This window comes from Homarus americanus, unplaced genomic scaffold, assembly GCF_018991925.1.
Source record: "Homarus americanus isolate GMGI-L3 unplaced genomic scaffold, GMGI_Hamer_2.0 scaffold39675, whole genome shotgun sequence".
NCBI classification, from domain to species: Eukaryota; Metazoa; Arthropoda; class Malacostraca; order Decapoda; family Nephropidae; genus Homarus; species Homarus americanus.
Genome location: NW_024736071.1, coordinates 13,752,212 through 13,773,967, shown reverse-complemented (window position 1 = coordinate 13,773,967; position 21,756 = coordinate 13,752,212). Strand labels below are relative to the sequence as shown.

General features: G+C 38.0%; 1 protein-coding gene across 2 annotated transcripts in view; it reads right to left on the bottom strand.

Annotated features, from left to right (window-relative positions):
- Nucleotides 1-21,756, bottom strand: part of LOC121871806 (coatomer subunit alpha-like) — a 169,997-nt gene that overhangs the window by 42,910 nt on the left and 105,331 nt on the right. For both annotated transcript variants that reach the window (XM_042374305.1, XM_042374306.1), the window contains exons 7-14: nt 16,910-17,004; nt 14,254-14,389; nt 10,623-10,739; nt 10,301-10,440; nt 9,985-10,192; nt 9,615-9,794; nt 7,921-8,154; nt 423-665 (exon numbers count right to left, since the gene is read on the bottom strand). In XM_042374305.1, coding sequence (XP_042230239.1) covers nt 423-665; nt 7,921-8,154; nt 9,615-9,794; nt 9,985-10,192; nt 10,301-10,440; nt 10,623-10,739; nt 14,254-14,389; nt 16,910-17,004 — 1,353 coding nt within the window. The remainder of the gene's footprint in view (nt 1-422; nt 666-7,920; nt 8,155-9,614; nt 9,795-9,984; nt 10,193-10,300; nt 10,441-10,622; nt 10,740-14,253; nt 14,390-16,909; nt 17,005-21,756) is intronic.

Below are 21,756 nucleotides of genomic sequence, written 5' to 3'. Positions count from 1 at the left end.
TAAAATACTTCCTGTCCCTCTCATACATACCACGATTACAGTAATGTAGAACTGGGTGTTGTCACTTATTCATCTCTGCTATTTTTTACTTGATATTTCACAAAAAAAAATTTAGCTCACTATCTACAGTGTCATGTTTCATACAGTTTAAGACAGTGAAATACATCAAGCAAAGTAGTACCTGTACCACCCCCATCAGATTGATTCTAATGGTGTAGCAGGGATTTCCTAGTAATCTCTACCACCACCTTGACATCTTGATATGCACTGCCTTTCAGAACAAAGTGGAAGTTGGTTTGAACAAGCAGCACACTTTGCACTAAACACAATATCTCTGTCTTGTTAAGAATCAATCCCTTGTTTAAACAACATAATATTTTGTTTGAAAATATTATTCAACAGGAAAAGTTAACATCACTAACCTGAGTGTGCCCATGAGTGGCAGCTGTCAGAAGTGCTAAAGACGTCTTACCACATGCCTTCAAGACCCTAATGCGTTCTGGTACATCTCCCAGATAAAGAGCATTGGTGTACCAGCCCTCATAATCCTTACGGATTTCATTGATCTTCATCATGCGTCGCAGCTTGGCCAAATTTCCAGTGATAAGGTAGAGGAAGGACAGTTTATCATAGTTCTTGGTCTGCTGGTAGCAGTACTCAACAACCTGAAAAATACCAAGTTATTCTACATATAATACATTGACAAACCAAATAATCCAAACTATCAATGCATAGCAAAGATACTGTCAAATTCTTCACCGAGTGACCTGATTCCTCCTTGTAGGATGCCAACTTAATAATAGAACTAATGAGTAGGTTTGGACACACACAAAGCCTATACAGGGTATACAGTAATCTGCCCATTACCGTAACCGGAATCTCTGGTCCCAGGAACTCTCCAATAGCTGGAATAAATTTTGAGCCTTCTGGGAAATTCTCGGAAAACTCTCTCCATTTCGGGGATGGTAACAAGTTCCCGAAGATGAAATCATGCGCATTTCTTGAATAATTCTGAGAAAATCTGTTCTGGACATGGGAAAATTTTTTCCACGAGTTCAGATTGCATGCTCTGTCGCGTCCCCACATGCTGGGCGCATGGGTGGGCTAGTTGCTTGGGTAACTTAGGTAGCAGGCTTTTGCACTTAGTTCATATTCTGCTGCCATTGTACAAGGTTGTTCCTTCACTTGCTGCTGTTTTTTCATATATGTGTTGTGCAGTACTGTACGTTAATGTACCAGGACACAATCAGCCAAGAATACAGTTAACCCTCTCAGCCTCACACTATGCCATCGTGGCGTCGAACATAAAAGGTGAAAAACTTACGCTCAGAGTCGCGACGTCAACGTGGCGTACAATGGGTTATATTTTCGAATAACTCAAAAACTATTTAGTGAAACTGACTGAACTTTGGAGGCCATTTGACAGATGTCATTTTCTTTGTGTGGGCCTTATTACCTTCCCTGAGACGGTCTTGGTCATGGTGTGCGTGGCAGCGCAGCATGAAGCCAGTGTTGTTCTGGCCATTAGAGCGAGAGGAGGGTGTGCCGCTCAACTCTTTAATTATTCCATGAGTTTTTGTGTTAGATTATTTTTCCCGTTACAAACCTTATACCACGATATTCTATCTCAGGCTCCGAGGCTGAGAGGGTTATACAGGGTAATGTAAAATGTAATTAGAGTTATGTACAGTATACTGTACTGTACATTCATTAAGTGTGAAAGTACTGTACATAGCAGAATGGACAGTGCATGCCTACTGTAGGTTAGTGTGCAATGGTGTATGTACAGTAATACTCCGATTTACGCGGTTTCGCTTTACGCGTTTCTACATTTACGCGGTACCTAGCCAGAACCGGAATTTCATTTTACGCGGTGCATCTACTCATATACGCGGGTGAAGTATAATTTTTTTTAGCTCATAAAATTCATACAAATTACCCGGCCAGAATATAATTTACAATGCTGGAATTCATACAATATGATGATCATTTTGAATATAAACATCATGGATTTTGCATTAGACATACAAATTTTAGATCTAATGTAATAATTTGTGCAAAATATATGAAGTTTACATTCAAAATATTCCCTGACCTGCAAGGAATCAAGAAATGTCACTTATATTATCCTAACTTTAGTGTGAGGTATTATTTATTAATATTCCTTAAAATCTAGTGTTTTCACCCAAACATTTCTCAGAAAGGTAGGAGCCAGGGAGCAAGGGAAGAGGGGGGGTTGAGTCCATTATTTGAATGGACATTAACCTGGCGACTGTATTTCTCTTAAATATTAATAGCGTGTGCATACCATCATAAAATTAAGATGTTATTTTTACTACAACATAGGTATTGTGTCGGAAAAAGTGGAGTTTGGGGGTCGGGCCAGTCTCTATTGGAATTAATCCTATATGTTCTGTTATTTCATTTATGCGGTTTCGTTTTACGCGGTACCCCGTGGGTTCAATTGACCGCGTAAATCGGGGTATCACTGTATAGTATACAGTGTGTGTACAATCCCTCCTTCATAGTGGGAGAGGATAGTGACAGTTAGCAACACCTGCTACAGTAGATGGTACAGGACAAAGGCAGGCCATCCTGTATCATCATATCACCATTTGGCCTGCCTGCATCACAAGCCCAAGATGACAGCATCTGTTGATGAGTAAAGTATAATGTAGTGTATACAATACAGTAATATCTCTGTTAGCCGGAATCCCTCAAAACCTGGAACTCTCCAATAGCCGGAATTAAAGTTCGCTTGCAATTTTTACGGAAAATTCCCAACATTTTGGGTTTGGGAACAAATTCTGAGGTTGAAAATGAGGAGCATTTGAAGAAAAAGAAGAAAAAGAAAAAGAAGAAGCAAAAAGAAGAAGAAAAAGAAGAAGCAAAAAGAAGAAGAAGGAATCCGGAAAATGTAAAAAATTTTATTTCTGGGTCTAGGTGCAAATAACGATTATGAAATAATGCGCAATTACCAGAAAATCTAAGAAAATCGCGAGAAAATCACTCCAATCCTTTCTGCTCAGGGCCTGGGGACAAGGGTTCCCGGCATTATGAAAGATTGAATTATGTTTAGCTGCATCCTCACATGGTTGGTGCATGGGTGGGAAGACCAACTGCTTGGGTAACGTTTGTTTCTTCTGCTCATGATCAATTTTTTTTTTTTTTTTTTTACGGGGATTAGCCCACCCGGGCACAGGTAACTGACCCACATCAGGGCCTGGGGTGCAAAAATGTAATTGTAATAATAATAATAATTCATATCAGATAAAATTTATAATAATAAAAATACAAAATTAAAAATAAAATAATAATTCATAGTAAATAAAATTTATAATACAAAATACAAAATTAAGAATAAAATAATAATAACAATAATAATGATAAAGAACCATAAAGAAATGCAAAAATGAAAAAATCAATAGTAAGAAACAATACTGTACAGTAGAGTCTGGATTTACGCGGATTTTTTTTACTCGTTTGGTCATTTACGCGGCACCTTGCCAGAATGAAATGTTTTAATTACACGGTAAATTTCATCATTGACACAGGAAGCGGCACGGTCATCAAAACATTACTGAGTTCTTCACCCACCACAGCCGGCCCAAGTCAGTGATAGTGAGGATATGGACTTTGAGGGGTTTGACAAAGAGGCCCTGCAAGCCTATGTGGTGGATAGTGATACAAGTGACACAGGTGAGGGCCAATAATCTGCCCTCTGCCTCGGAACCAACCTCCCATCCCCGTGTGCCCAGCCATCTTTTCTACTAACGTAAGTGTTAAAAAACCAAATATTATTTATATTTCTCTTAACTATAAATTGTGTGTGCATACCATCATAAAATTAAGATATTTTTACTACAACGTACGTATTGTGTCGGAAAAAGTGGAGTTTGGGGGTCGGCCCAGTCTCTATTTCAATTAATCCCATATGTTCTGTTATTTCGCTTATGCGTTTCTCGTTTTACGCGGACCTCCACAGGTTCAAATGACCGCGTAAATGCAGACTATACTGTATATGTATGTTGTGTTGTCAAATTAAGAGAAAAAATTGAGACCCTGCAATTGTGTGTAAAAGGGGCAGAAGGTCAGATCAGCAACCTGGGACTTGGTCAAAATTTTTCTGATGCCATATAGGAGCAGTGTCTACCATTAGACAACACATTATGCTTCCAATATCTTCCCAGGCAGTAGTACCTCCCAGTGCAAATATAAATATTTCTTTAAATGTGCATACAATATTAAAAAGTAAAATAATACAGTAATAAATCAATGTAATTCTGAGCTGAACTAACGAAGCAAAGGGTGAAGTGACGTGGTTAGGTGGCAGGCCAAGACACTTACACAGAAAATACATTAACAGCACTACTAAACCATAGTCTCATAACATTTTACTTTACAATTTCTATTTTAAAATGAATTGATACATGATGGGTCGATTTGGCTACTTAGCACTTACACAACTGGTCAGTGAATAAGCCAGGGCATATGGACACACATTATACACAAGTGATGTCACAAAGTTTCGCAACCACAACTTCTGAGCAACCACATAAATTATCACAACCTGTAATCAAATGTACTAAGTTAATTACTAAAATTATTATGTCTAGTGCAAACTAAGGGATGTTTATACTCAAATTAATCGCTTCTTGCAAGAATTCCAGCATTGCAAGTTATATTCTCCTAAGTCAAGTCAGTGCCATTTTACAAGTGAAAAAATTAAACCCCTGCCTTTTATGATCCTCGAGTCCCTGACAACTACGAAGTATGCATTAATCTCCCCTCCTGGCTGTCAATACCCCACCTTCCCCTCTCCCCTCCTTCCAGCTAGCCAGGGGAGGCAGATAGGGTGGGTGAAGGTTGTTTTAGGTTTAAAGTTTCCTTATTAAATGTCAGAATTGACTTTGCAGAATATAACTTGCATTACTGAAATCCTTGCATGATAGCAATTAATTTAAGTACAAACACCTCATAGTTTGCACAAGTGCTAATTTTTTTTTAGCCTTTTAGCATAGTACATTTGAATACAGTAATTTGTTGCTCAAAATTATTATGACACACCACACACACACACACACACACACACACACACACACACACACACACACACACACACACACACACACACACACACACACACACACACACACACACACACACACACACACACACACACACACACACACACACACACACACACACACACACACACACACACACACACACACACACACACACACACACACACACACACACACACACACACACACACACACACACACACACACACACACACACACACACACACACACACACACACACACACACACACACACACACACACACACACACACACACACACACACACACACACACACACACACACACACACACACACACACACACACACACACACACACACACACACACACACACACACACACACACACACACACACACACACACACACACACACACACACACACACACACACACACACACACACACACACACACACACACACACACACACACACACACACACACACACACACACACACACACACACACACACACACACACACACACACACACACACACACACACACACACACACACACACACACACACACACACACACACACACACACACACACACACACACACACACACACACACACACACACACACACACACACACACACACACACACACACACACACACACACACACACACACACACACACACACACACACACACACACACACACACACACACACACACACACACACACACACACACACACACACACACACACACACACACACACACACACACACACACACACACACACACACACACACACACACACACACACACACACACACACACGACACACTGACACCACAACACACACACACACACCCCAACACAAACCCCCCAACACACACACAAACCCCTCTAACACCCCACACACACACACACAAACCCCAACACCACACACACAAACCCCCAACACCCCAACATCACACACACAAACCCCCCAACACACACACACAAACCCCCTAACACCCCAACACTACACACAAATCCTAACATCACACACACACACACAACCCCCCAACATCACACACACAAACCCCTCTAACACCACACACTACACACAAACCCCCAACATCACACACACACACACACACACACAAACAAACCCTAACACCCCAACACTACACACAAACCCCCAACACCCTAACACTACACACAAAACCCCCAACACCCCAACATCACACACACAAACCCTCTAACACCCCAACACTACACACAAACCCCCCCAACACCACACAAACAAACCCCCCCCAACACCCCAACACCACACACCCCTAACAAGGGTATTAAGACAGAATGCATGAGGAGTGGGGGTCTAAGTGTATGAAAAATTTCTGCATGGTAGTGAGTTAAATGTCAGCTGTTGAGCGCTTGGCAACACTCATTTCCACTCCATCTCCCTAATTACCCACATCTTTCTGCTTTCTCACTCCATATTTTAAAATGTTATGTAACATAATGTTGAAGGTATACAACTTTGCTCATTTATACTTATACTTATTACAAACTCCCTAAAAATACTTTAGGTTTTGTGTTTATTGAAGACATCTTCAGGTCATGAGACCCACTAATCCCCCACACTAAATCTACCGGACATTGCGTCAAGTCAGATCAGTTACACGAGACCTAGTAATCCCCAACAGCTACATGGGAGTGAAAAATAACAGTCTTTGATCTAACACACAGTTTAATTCATGCCCATATCATATTGATTTTTTATTTTTAAATATACTTATTTTACCAACCATCTTGATAAACTATTCTGGATGGTTATAGTAAAGAAATGGAGTTTCTAACTTAATTAGAACTGCATTTACGGACTCCGGTAGTTTAGACTCGAGGAAAACATCTCCAGCACCCAGAAATGCTCTGGGGAAAGGGCTAATGTCTGCCTGTGCAAGATGTCGAGTTTAGACACTTGGAAATTTTTCCCAGTAACCGGAAAAGATTCCGGGGATAAGGAAATTTTCCTGGTTTGAGAAAGTCGTCTGGTTAGCCGGAAATCTCTCATCCCCGGAAGTGCTCTGCACCAATTGTTCCGGCTATTGGGGATATCATTGTATTCTGTTTATTTACAATATATTTTATGAGTACAGTGGTGTTTGCATAAATAAAGACAGCTCTGTGTCTGTCTGTGTGAGATGCATAGTTTAAACTTTTGGAAAACATTCCGGGGATGTGCAATTGTGTCTGTTCGTACAAGCTGCATAGTTCAGACTCTCAGAAACCTTTCCCTAGTGACTAAAAAAAGAACTCGGAACCAATTATTCCAGCCAATGGTGATATCACTAATTGAATAAGTTGAAAATTTGACTAAAATTCACATTTTCTTTAAACACAGCTGTTGTTCACACTTTTCTTATAAGGAACAATATACAGGGTACTGTGGAATTGGAACCAAAAATAATTAAAGAAAATAATTTATGTTAGTTTTCAGGTCAGATACACTTTATTTCAATTTTTATATTAAAGAATGTTGGGACTAATCCCTGAAACTTTAAGATCTAACATGGCAAACATGTACAGTAGTATGTTTTGTACTCAGATTCATATTGTAAATTATGAAAACAGTATAAGGAAAAGTGTGTGGAATAGTTCTACTTGCTGTTTCAGCCCTTAACTTTCCCTGTCTTGAATGTTTATCTTCCACCTTAAAAAACAACATTAAATACAATACCAAAAATTAAGGTAATTCCACCAATGTAGGCAGTGCCTTCAAAAGAATACACAACACTTCTGATATACTGTACATGTATTTGAGTTTCAAGAAATTTCAGAACAAAGAACACAAGACAGGGGTGCCAAACTTACAGGGTGGTTTCCATGCAAGAGAGCATGTTCTGCCAATTTCTCCCAGCATCCTTTATCATCCAGGGCTTTTGCAGCATCTAGAGCTACATCAATATTACCACATTCCAGAGCCAAAAGGAATCGTGTACGCTCGTCTTTGACAAAGTGAAGGGCCACTTCAGGGTAACCCTTCTTCTGCAAGTATGCAATGATGGACTGGCCAACCAACTTGGCTCCACGAACCATTTGTAGGACCTAAAATAAAGGTTGAAAGTCATATCTAAATTATTCTAAAGCCATGTACTCATGTCTATGAGAAGATATTAGGAGTGAATAAAATCACGGATTTTACTCAAAATGGTGTGAGCACTATTTGAAATTATTGTGGAGTATGGTGGCACTATGATGGACCTACACTTGAGATGGGTCTATCTACTGAACTACAGCACACTTACTTTCTTCTTTAGTCTAAAAATGGAAGGACAAGCTTTAAAAAAAACTGGACTTCTTGTATAATCTTAAAAACTGTAAACTTAATGTAAATATTCATAATGAAAAAAAAGTGTGATGGCGATTCAGAATTCTAAAAGACTAAAGAGAAAATTCATTTTTTGGCATTCACATAATTCTTCACCCAAAAAGTTGATCATGCTAATTTTGGATTAACCAATTAGAACAAAATCTCTAATTGACTACGGTATATAATTTTCAATATAGTGACTGGGGGAAAATCCAATTGCCGGCTGATTACGATCTAAGAGAACAGATTAACTTTGAAATCCTACTTGAAAAACCAACAGGTAGCTGGGTTACATGAGTAAAACTATAGGGCAAAGACCAAAGAAGCCCTAAGCATGAGTACCTCGTGTATAAAAGGTGCACTATGTCCCTAAAAAAGAACTTTCCTGATGTAAAACAATACATAGCCCCAAACCATTCAAACCATCTCACAATTAATAAACTTAAGTTTCATCCAGGAAATGAAGAAAACTCAACACTGCTCTGAATGTAAATCTGAATATCTTAACTAAAACAAGTTCTAACCAACAATGACTACTGTACTCTGTTTTTTAAAACTAAGTTAATAAACCATCAAGACTCTACACATGTGAGACTACCATTCTGTGCCACCATAATTCAACTCGTGACCATATTTGCCTCATTTCAGACCTTGATAAATTATGAATATTGTCAACATCCATGAAGACATAACATAATATTTGCTGCACTGCTGTACAGAATTGATATCCAAACATTAACAGAAATAATAATACAATTATTAAAAAATTCTCAGCATTCAATATATACTCACCCATGTACTGCATAGAGCCAAGATATCCAAAAATTCTTATCTATGAACCTTTCCAAGTGTAATTTTGAGAATATAAAGGCAGTGCACTTCTTTAAAAAATAAAATAAAAATTATCATTACCATGTGTTCAAATGATAAATGTGATACATTCTATCTTTCGTTACACCCTTATTTACCCCCACCAAGGGTTCTACTATATTATATACATAATATAATAACCAACCCTTCAAGAAAGGTCTGCAAAGATGAAATAACATAAGTGAGGAAACCCCTGACCAAAACAATGTTGGCTACTATGTATGAATCTACCTAAATTCTTAATACTATAAAGAAACATCAGTTTCAGTTTCAATCTATCTAAAAACGAAAAGTAAAACAAAGGTACAGTATAACATAAACTTACTTCATCATATTTGCGCTGGACAAGAGCCAATTTGAAGCGGAATTCCGTTGAATCAATGGTAAGGACACGAGGGGTTGCTTGACGATCTAGACAGTATACTGAGCTACCAGACACCCGAGTCACATACACTGGCAATTCCAGTGTGCGAATAATGCCATGGTCACCATTTGTCAGTGCATACTGTGGGAACAAAAATTTTTTTACTTGGTAGTCCTGTCATTAATCAAACTATGAGACATGATGAGAACCAATGGCTTTTTAATCACTAGGTTACAAAATACATCACACAGCTGATTACTGCACTTGTGCCAAATGCAACTCTAATTGTGACATTAGAAAACAGAGGTTCAGCAAAGTTAATCAAGCTCACCTTTATGTGATTGCTTGTTGTGTACACAAATACTCCACTATCATCCCAGGAACCAGATTTAACCCTGTTATTCTCAGCGATGGAACAGAGGCGTTCTAGTTTGCGGTTACAGATGAGTATTGTTTGCTTGGACAGTAATGCCACAGTGGTCATATTGGCAGACCACACAACATAACGGCACTTGGCAATGCGAGCTGTTCCCAACACTCTGAGGAGTAAATGAACTTGTTAATTACTAGTATAGAGCTACAGTATATCTTAACATTGTTTTAAATAGTATTGGTTAATGAATGATGGTCTTAACACTAGTACTTGCCTCTTCTGCTGAACATCAAAGAGAGACACACCATCACTATCCCTAAGCAAGAGCATGCCAGTGCCAGCATAAAATATCTCATCACACGGGGGAGTTGTCACTTTCTTGGTCACTTCATTCTGCATATTCTTGATCACCAACTGGAGAAACATGACATTTAAATGTTTAGTCGCAAATAAATACAAAATACTAAAAAACTTAAGTTTTATCAAATTTGAGAGGATTCTTATCAACTTTTGAAACTTATTTACACCTTCTCTGTGTTTGATACTAACTATAGTGTAGTGTCAGTGACATCTAATACTCCAAAACAAATACTTACCTGATGGCTCTTGTCCATAACAGCAAAGCGGTTCCTTGCAACCCATACAGCTGTCAGCCCAGCAGACCTCTTGGAATCTGGGGAGTCAGGGTTCTGTGGGTCTGTATCCTTGGGGATCTGAAGCACCAATTTGCATTAGAAAGATATTTCTAATTTATTAAATAGCAATATTTACATATCTGAAGCTTTGTGTAGGTGTGTCAATCACTGTAGTTTTGTGTAGGTTTGTGTCAATCACTAGTTTTGTGTAGGTGTGTGTGTCACTCACTGTAGTTCTGTGTTGGCGTATGCCACTCATTGTAGTTTTGTGTAGGTATATGCAGAGTTGTAAAAAGTACTGGATTTTGTTACTTAAGTAAAAGTATTGTTACATTGGCAAAATGTTACTCAAGTATAGAAGTAAAAGTATCCAAATGTCAATGTACTGAAGTAGAAGTACTGAAAGTAAAAAGTAACAACAAAATTATTATTTGTCTCAAATATTAAAATAAATCCACAGTAAATAAAAAAAAAAAATAGTTAACTTAAGATAAAAATAAAAGCCACAGCTTTACACATGTTTATTTGCAAATCTTTCTATTAAGATTAATCAATGACCGATTCTCAAAATCATGGTTGTCCAATCAGGATCTTTTAGGCCTAAATATAAGCCCAGCATGACTTACCAAAAGAGAATACATTCAGCCACTCTTCTCCCTACAATCACTTTCTTCCTTATCCACACAAGTATCGTCGACGTGGACTTATGGTCAGCAGACATAATGTTGTTTCCGCTCGCATTAGGTTAGGAGACCTATCTGCCATGTATATGAGGTGGGGGATGACCCACACTTCTCTTCCTGTAACTGTCCCAATGCTAACACCCTTCAACACTATTGCCATGACTGTTCCACTGTCGGGGACCTCCTACCACAGGGAGTCATTTATTAGTAATAACTTAAATTTAATTTTTGTATGCTACCCATGCTTTGGTGGGTGCTTATTCCCATTGTCCTTAAATAACATCAATATTGTCTCCATATCACAAATCATAGCGTGTCCTACGAGAAATGAGTACCAATGTATTAGTGTCTGACCGCATGGTCTTGTGACTAGGCTTGTCGTCCCATGGGGTGTAATTAATTAATTAAACATTAAATAATAAGCCAGCATGACTAAACAGATGCTCACAAGCAGCAGATGCAGGTAGTGGGGTGTTGAGCTTCAGAGATAAGACACAATATCAGAAAAACCTTGGTAGCTCCATTCCATCCCCTGGGCATTCCAAGTAACTATCAAGCTCCTTCAGTTGAGGAGTTTGTGGATGATTGTTGCCTACATAACCTACATAATGACTTAGTCTGACTAAAACTCACTGTGAACTATCCCTCTTATTGGGGTGTGGCTGTGGTGATGTCACCCTTCGATTCTAATTGATGAGGGGCTGAATTTTTCGCACCATGTAACATCCGGCGGGTGCTGGCGAAGGGTACTTAGTAGTACTTACTTATTTAAGCAGAACTTTAAATACACTCAGTCTCACACACAAATATATACAGGCATCCCCCGCATTACGGAAGCCCGGGTTACGGAATTTCGCTCTTACGGAATTTGTAAATTATGACCAATAATTTCGTGTTACGGCCAGTAAATCCGCCTTTACGGAAATTGGGGTAAATTTTAACAAACACAAGGCCTCACACATGCCATTCAGACTGACAGACTTGACAAGTTTTACCAACCATAAAGACAGTTGAAGCTTTAAACATCACTCACAATGAATCTTGAATATTCCAACTGTAATCAGACATACCTAAGTTGCCTCAACAATTGCAACCCCAGTTGCAATATCAAATTCTGTGTCACCACTAAAAAATAAAACAGTAGTCCCTGGTGCACTCTTAAGATTAAGAGAAAACGGACGACTCAGGCAGCCTTCTTGAAGTGAGAGAAAACGGACTCCTATGACGGGGCACTCAAATAAACATACACATAGCTGTATAATGCAATATTAACCCCTAAATTGGTGTTTTAAGAAGGTATATCATAAATTATTTAATGTACTGTATTGTATGTGTTTATAAATGTTTATTTTCATTAATAAAAGTGCTTGAATTACTTTTTTGGGGCCGAAAAAATTCCTTTGGAACGCATCTCCAGTTTTATAATGGAAGTCAATGGGAAAATATGTTTCGTGTTACGGAATTTCGCGATACAGTCAATTTTCCGGGAACGGAACCCTTCCGTAACGCGGAGGATGCCTGTATATGTACTTTATATAAAAAATGAAATTATGTAAAGCATTTTAGAATCACAGCCTCTTTGAAATTCATTTTAGGTACAGGTATATGCAAAGAGCAACCAGCATCTAACGGAAAAGTGGGGGAGAAGAGAGGAGATTCGATGGGGGAGGGGGTATACGAGGGTAGGCTAGGTGAGGTGGGTAATCAAGGTGAGGCAGAGTACTGCGCTCATATCTGGGGTGGCTCTTCTTCTGTCCAACTGTTAAATAGGGTGGAATCAAAGGCATTTCATCTTTTTAACTCTCCTTCTTTAGTTGATAATCTTTCTTCCCTTTCTCTTCGCCGCAATGTTGCTTCACTCTCTCTTGTTTACAGGTACTTTAACGGGCATTGTTCGGTGGATTTGGCATCCTATGTACCGCCGGCACGGCCGTGGGCTCGTAACACTTGTCTTGCCCACGGTGACCACTGTTTTTCTGTGGATGTCGGTCACACTAGAATAACCTGTTACAGTACCTCCTTCTTTCCTCACACAGCCAAACTGTGGAATGCTCTGCCTTCTTCTGTGTTTCCATATTCATACAACCTGTCTTACTTCAAAAAGCTGGTTTTCCGGCAACTTCGTGGTGTAGATAGTATAATCTTTTTCTTTTCTATTTATAATTTCTTTCCGCTCTTATTTTCTTTGCCCCCCAGGCCCTGTTGTGGCTCGATGACCTGTGCCTGGGTGAACTAACCCAAAATGAAGATTCTTATGGAAGGTAGTTCGTAAACCAAGGCGTTCGTTAACCGAGGGACCACTGTAGTTGTATTGTAGGGTAGTATTACTGTAAAACATGGCTATGATTATGTAATAAATGTATTTATTTGTGGAATTATTATTATTTTATGCATTACTTGCTCTACCAAACACAAAGACAGCCAGGCAGACTGGCGACCGACTGGTGAGTGTTGCCAAGCACTTTTTATGAAAAATAATGCAAATAAAATATTCTAAATGAATTATTTATAGCAAATAATTATTAAGATTAGTAAATACAGGTATATACATTATTGGTCACCTCAGACAAAAAAGCGAGCTTAAAATAGCTGCTAAGTGCGGAGGGACCATGAGTGTCAGCTGTCAAACCAACACGGTCTCCTTATCCCCCCCTCCTCCCTCCACGCAGCCAGGGAAGTTTCTAGCAGGTCAATATATAGTTTTTCTTCCTCATTTTTTTTATTGTTTTATAATTTTAAAAGGTTAAACATTATTTTTGGAAAAGATGATTTTTCTCGACTTACCCGCGATCAGGGGTGGGGAGGGGTGTGTATTGCCACCAACACCTTAACCTGGGGCTTAAGGGTTAAGACCATCAAAATGGGTTATTTACTCTCTAATTTGATGGCAATTAGAGCTAAATATTTACCTGATACAAATCATAGTTGCTGTTATCCACATTGTGGGTGCGAGTGGTGAGAAGGACAGCATTTTCTGCAGGATTAAAAGACATGCTATACACAGGAGCGCGGGAACCTGCACGCAACTGCATCACTGCAACATCCCTGTAAAAATGCAGGAAATCTCACTTTATGCATGATATTCAATGGCCTGCTGCATTATGCATACAATTTGGACAAAATAGATTGAAACATTTCTAACATTCTAACAAACAATACAGTAGTACAGTACCTCAATATACCGGAATAATTGGGGCAGACCCCCATTCGAAAAAAGCAAATCTATGGGATTGGGGTGTGGAGAAAACACTGCTTATCTGGACAGTTTCAAGAAAATCAATTGCAGTTATAATGTTATTAGCTACTGCATTTCAAACCCTAAAGTCTAAGTGCATAACAAGGTTAGTAAAACACGAGTGTATCAACAATAAAAAAACAGTAATGAGACAACTGTAAGGGTTGGAAATCAGACATAATTGTTTGTCGACAGCTGTTTTAACAGAGATGATTGTTACGTACTGTAAAGTGTCATATATAAGTAACCACAGAATTTGCCTTATGAATAAAGAGAAAACTGTATACTGTACAGTACTACAAAGATAAAAATGAGAATACTGTAAATAAGAGCATCGAGGTATAGTATGTGGAGGGAGATGAGTGTATCTGGGAGCAGCAGGAAGGGAAGGGGGGGGCATTCCCTCCCCCTCTCTCCCCCAAAATCATATTAACACATCTTCATGCAATTTAACCATGATTCTCATATAATTTAGGTTTATTTGGTGCCAGGTTGATAAAATATTATTGTAAAATAATCACATTTTCCAAAAAAAAAGAAACCCTCGAGTCATTTGTTTACAAAGGGCAAACAGCTAATTGGCCTAGCTACCTCACTACTCATGCCTACCACAACATGTGTTCAGCACTTAGTAAATTAGTACTGTTATATATTTATTATCACTTAATAAATACTATTGCTGTGTACTTATCAGTATACTTAATAAACAATACTAAGTACAGTATAGTGTATTTTACACCTGCATATTTCCTAGTTTATTCATTAATTAGTTGCCTGATCATACAAGTAGTCAAATTGAGCCATCGTGTATCACTCAAAGGTAATAAATAATGTTTTTAGGAAAGTAACTCCATATCAAATACTATACGGTATGTTATAGTAATCCTGTTGAAAGGTGATTTGCTTTAAGCTTTCACACGAATGGATCCCGAGTAAATACCTTCCGATACAGCTTATCCTTTTATTTTGAAGTCAAATTGAAAATTACATATTATATTTTTTTCTATTATTGAAGATGTTATATTAATCATGATGAATCATAAACCATAAGAGGCTTATCATAGGAGAATATAATACTGAATCAATAAATAAACCTGACAAAAGTGGCAATGCCCAAACAGTCCCAGCCCCCGCAAAACCCCAGCCTACTTACATGCAGTGTCTTACCTCTCGTTAGGCCCAAGGCCTATAGCAGATCTGATCAGACCACTGTATACAGCATTCAGTGAGCAAGTGTTTTTCTTTTTATAATATTCTGTATATATTTGTTATATTTTACACATTTCTTAAAATACATACTGTATGTATATTATGTATGCTGTATGTATATTATGTATGCTGTATGTATATTATGTATGTGCTCCATTTATATACATTATTATTCAGCCTAGCTAGCAGTGTGTGGCAATGTATTTACCATGTCCCACACGCTTAATTAAAGTGCCTGGCGACATATGGGAGCTGTTAATGTATCACTTGCCACATGTCGCCTAGAGGCTAGTTGACCCCCCAGACAGAGTAAGGAGTGCCACCTCGCTTGTGTATCTCTGTTTATCCAGGAAATAGAACCTACGAAAACTCTACAGGTGTTTGTGTTCGCTCCTGTAGATAGAACTTGATACCCAGAACACATGCACATACAGTACTTTACATTATATTAACCCAATTCTTAAAACCCTCGTATATCCCTGTTAAAAGATATTACATGCTCTACAGAAAAAGTTACACGTAAAAATGAGCTTAAGTTCACCGATATGATACACATGAAGGCAGGACTCCGAATGAGACACACGCAGTGCAAAACCCACGCACAGACTCTCAATTGCACGTATGAACATACAAACCATACGGACTAATGTTGGATTTTCCAGACTCTTTAAAATATTTCTGGTGAACAGAGGGGCAGTCTGGAGCACCTTGGAAAGTGCGAAAAAAGCAAATTCGACTGTATTAAAGTCTGGTATATAGAAGTTTTATTGTACTGTATACAGTAGAACATGTCAGGACAAGCCTACCAGTGTCCTGGTAAGATACAATATCTGTGTGGATACTGTTAAAACTGTTAGCCTGAGCCAACAACAGTCTTTTCAACAAACTTGAACCAGATCAAGAGGTGGCTACATGAAGATTATCACTTAAATGGATGAATATATTTTCAAAGTAACTGTAGGGTGAGCAATTATGTTTTAGCACACTTACTAACCTACACTTACATCACCTGGTCAGTGACAAAGCTGAGTAGAGGGAAATTATCCAGCAACTGAAGTGTATGATCTTTTGGGGGGCTGATGGTAGATACAGTACAGATGTGCAGAATTTAAGAAACCTACTTGTTTTTGGTCAAATCAAGACGACGGAGAAAGCGCTCCTTCACATAATACAGAAGGTTGCCGTGTAAGGCGTAAGCAGGTCTCTCTCGCTCCAGCTGCAATAACAAAGAGCAATTATTAAATATTGAGCAGTTACCTTTGCTGATCTTTCTTACATTCTAAAGTAAAAGCTGTGAAATAATGTTGCAGGCTATGGATTTTTTTTCTTTTTTTAGTAAAGTTTAAGTTGGTCTAAGCCACTAAACACTAACCTCACTCAATCATAATAAATGTTCATAAAATTGCAAAAGATCTAAATAAACCTAAGCAAATAACGAGAAAGGAGTGAATACAGCAAACAATGCATCATGAAAACTGTAATACTGGATTCAGCTGTACAAGTGAACCTTACCCAAGAATGTCTTTTTATTTTAATACCTACACCTTACATATCAGATGTAGTGCCATATTCATAATCGGTACGCCATCCGACCAATCGGGAACAGTGTAGGGTGAGGTCATTCAGAGACGACACAGACCCGAAGGCAGTCCCAGTGTATCGGGATAGCTGGAACATTTCATGAGGAAGGGGTACCCACGCTATGACAATCCCGATGAATATAAAAACCCTTTTCATCCACCAAATTTTGATATATTGAGATAGAATATAATCAAAACCGATAGAAAATGTGTTTGTTGGTGACAAAGTTGTTTCCATATACTGTACAATACATTCAAAGATTAGCCTTTATTCACAAGTGTTGAATAGTCCCAGCTGATCATGTGTGTGCAGCCGTACATAACAAACACAGAGCTGCTAAATATACGAGGAATGCAGGCAGGATTTTAAAGAAAAAACATTTACTTGCAGAGATATGTCAAGGCACCTGCACATTCATATACCTGTACATGATGACTGATGTTCCAAGGGTAAGAAATGTAAATTTCATATAGCAAGCACAAATTACCAACGAAATGAACAATGTTTTAGATCAACTAAGTCAGCCTCATCACAGAGGAGTGTGACTCTATTTAAAACCTTATATATTACAGTATTTTTAAGTGGCGCTGCAGCTGAAAACCAACCAGGACACAATTTTCAAGGATGGGTAATTCAATAATTTACAAACTATAACAGTTTTGTGAAATGCTCATGAGGCTACAGAATAAATGTGACTAGGTTAGGTTAGGAATTCTTAGTTGAGTAGCCACTTGCTAAAAGGTAAGACTATATTTCAGGATGAATGAAAAAGTGCCTTTTTTGTATAACTTTGCCCTTCTCTTGAATAAGGCTAACAAGAGCACTGTGCTGTTTAAAGGACAACGGTATGCTCCATTCATGGTTATCCATATTTCCTGAGCCTTTCCTGCTCTGTGTTGTGGCAGCTGACTCAAGGTACACCAACCACCAGCCACCCCCAGTATGGCCAACACCCAGTGAAATACAGTACAACCTTCAAAACAAACCGCACAAACACCAGGGAATAATTTTTTTTATATCCTATACATTTCCTCTCTAACATTTTATATATATATATATATATATATATATATATATACAGTGGCCTCTTAATCTAACTCAATCCGCTCCAGAAGGTCGTTTTAATCCGAAAACGTTCGTTAACCGAAACCATTGTTTCAATGGGTTTTTGGGTAATTGGTTCCAGCTCACCGAAAATTTCCTAAATTCAACAAAAATGGTAGAAAAGTTCACTTACTTTGAGGTGTGTATGTAGAAGGCTCCTGGATGATGATGATGATGATGATGGGATTTAGAATGGGGGTGGAGGAGAAGGAAGAAGAGAAGGCATTGGGGTGGAAGAGAAGTCACCCCATGGTGCCATTTCACCCATAAAATTTTAGCTCTCTGGTTTAATTCAAGATTATTTTCTTTAAATCAACACTGCACTGCATTATATATTGTCAATATATAAAATATATTTCAAAATATATTTCAAAATGACCAATAATTTGCTTGGAAACACAGAAAAAAAGCGTTTAGTTGAAGAGAGTCTCAAGCAAGATGTTACCTCCAGTGAAAACAGAGAGAGACTGACGCCTGTTTGCTGTGTTAAGAGGCTGGATGCCGCGCATTAAACTAGTCACTTTACCTTCAATTTTGTTCAATAATTGTTAAAATGACTAAAAAATTGAATATTAAACTTTTAAAATTATTGAATAGTATAAACTTCTTGATATTTACAAAAATAGTAAGGAATTTAAGCCCTAGAACCGATTAATGTATTGGCGGACTGATACTAAAGCTGGTTGCCCGGTCAGTGCAAGCGAAAACATGTTGAGGTCGGTTCGTAAGAAGTTCGTTAAGCGAATTTTTTTTGTTAACCGAATTGAAGATCCTTATGGAAGGCAGTTCGTTAATCGAAATTAAAGTTCGTTAACAGGGTCACTGTATATATATATATATATATATATATATATATATATATATATATATATATATATATATATATATATATATATATATATATATATATATATATATATATATATATATATATATATATATATATATATATATATATATATATATATATATATATATATATATATATATATATATATATATATATATATATATATATATATATATATATATATATATATATATATATATATCCGGAATGCCCAATTTACGCGGTGCAACTACTCATATACGCGGGTGAAGTACATATAATTTTTTTATTTAGCTCATAAAATTCATACAAATTACCCGGCCAGAATATAATTTACATTGCTGGAATTCTTACAATATGATGATCATTTTAAATATAAACATCATGGATTTTGCATTAGACATACAAATTTTAGATCTAATGTAAGAATTTTGTTTACACAGAGCAAATATGTTCTCTTTTGTGCAAAATATATGACGTGTATATTCAAAATATTCTTGGTCTTGCAAGGAATCCAGCAATGTCAATTATATTATCCCAACTTTAGTCTGAGGTATTACAGTCGACCCTCGTTAATTCGGACCCCTTTAATCCGGATTTCGGATAAATCGGACGAAATCTGAACTGTCCTATCAAATTTCTGGTTCTGGGATTGTCCCAGTTGCAATTGGGGTTGCAATTTCAATTTCTGTCATTACTAAGGAATAAAGAAGTCACTGGTGTACTGCACTCTAAGAGTAAGAGAAAACGGACGACTCAGGCGTCCTGAAGTGAGAGAAACAAACTTCTTTGACGGGGCACTCAAATAAAGAGAGACATAGCTACATGTTTTGTGGACTACCCCCTTTACAGTATCCTTTTCATCACTTTGTAATAAACCTAGTCTTGCCTATGTGTTTCTGATAAATACCATAACATTATATATTTATACAGTATATTTAGCGGTTGTACAAACACAAGGCCTCACACATGCCATTCAGACTGACAGACTTGACAAGTTTTACCAACCATAAAGACAGTTGAAGCTTTAAACATCACTCACAATGGATCTTGAATATTCCAACTGTAATCAGACATAACTAAGTTGCCTCAACAATTGCAACCCCAATTGCAATTTCAAATTCTGTGTCAGTACTAAGAAATAAATAAGTCACTGGTGTACTGCACTCTAAGATTAAGAGAAAACGGACGACTCAGGCGTCCTGAAGTGAGAGAAAACGGACTCCTATGACGGGGCACTCAAATAAACATACACATAGCTGTATAATGCAATATTAACACCTAAATCAGTTAATTCGGGCAATCGGCTAAAACGGACACCCTTCCCCCCCTATTAGTCCGTTTTAACGAGGGTTGACTGTATTTTTTACTATACCTTAAAATCTAGTGTTTTCACCCAAACATTTCTCAGAGAGGTAAGAGCCAGGGAAGAGGAGGAGGGAGGGGGAGTCGAGTCCATTATTTGAATGGCATTAACCTGGCGACTGTATTTCTCTTAAATATTAATTGAGTGCATACCATCATAAAATTATGACGACACACACACACACACACACACACACAAGCACGCACGCACGCGCGACCCTCGTTAATTCGGACCCCTTTAATCCGGATTTCGGATAATTCGGACAAAACCTGAACTTTTTTTTTTTTTTAGATTTGTAGGAATATTACCTACGCGAACCTTAAGCTAAAATGCTGGTTCACCCTCTGCTGGGATAAAACACCAGCGTCTTTTTGCTTAAATGTAACCAGTGGCGTAGCTAGAGTGTGTGCCGCCCGGAGCGGCCCTTGAGTTTTTTTAATAGTTTTCGGTTAAAATACTGTTATATTACAATGATATTCTATTCATACTGTGCTTGATATAATACATTCACGGAAATGTAATATTTTTGCTGAAATTATGTACGTATTACAGTGGAAAGTGGGATAAAATCGTGACGAAAACAATGACTGAAATATAATGCAATATTAACCCCTAAATCGGTTAATTCGGACAATCGGCTAAAACGGACACCCTTCCCCCCCTATTAGTCCGAATTAACGAGGGTCGACAGTGTATATATACACTATATATATATATACAGTGACCCCTCGGTTAACGAACTCAATCCGTTCCAGGTCGTTCGTTAACCGAAACCATTGTTTCAATGGGTTTTTGGGTAATTGGTTCCAGCTCACCGAAAATTTCCTAAATTCAACAAAAATGGTAGAAAAGTTCACTTACTTTGAGGTGTGTATGTAGAAGGCTCCTGGATGATGATGATGATGGGTTTTAGAATGGGGGTGGAAGAGAAGGAAGAAGAGAAGGCATTGGGGTGGAAGAGAAGTCACCCCATGGCGCCATTTCACCCATAAAATTTTAGCTCTCTTGGTGTAATTCAAGATTATTTTCTTTATATCAACACTGCACTGCATTATATATTGTCAATATATAAAATATATTTCAAAATG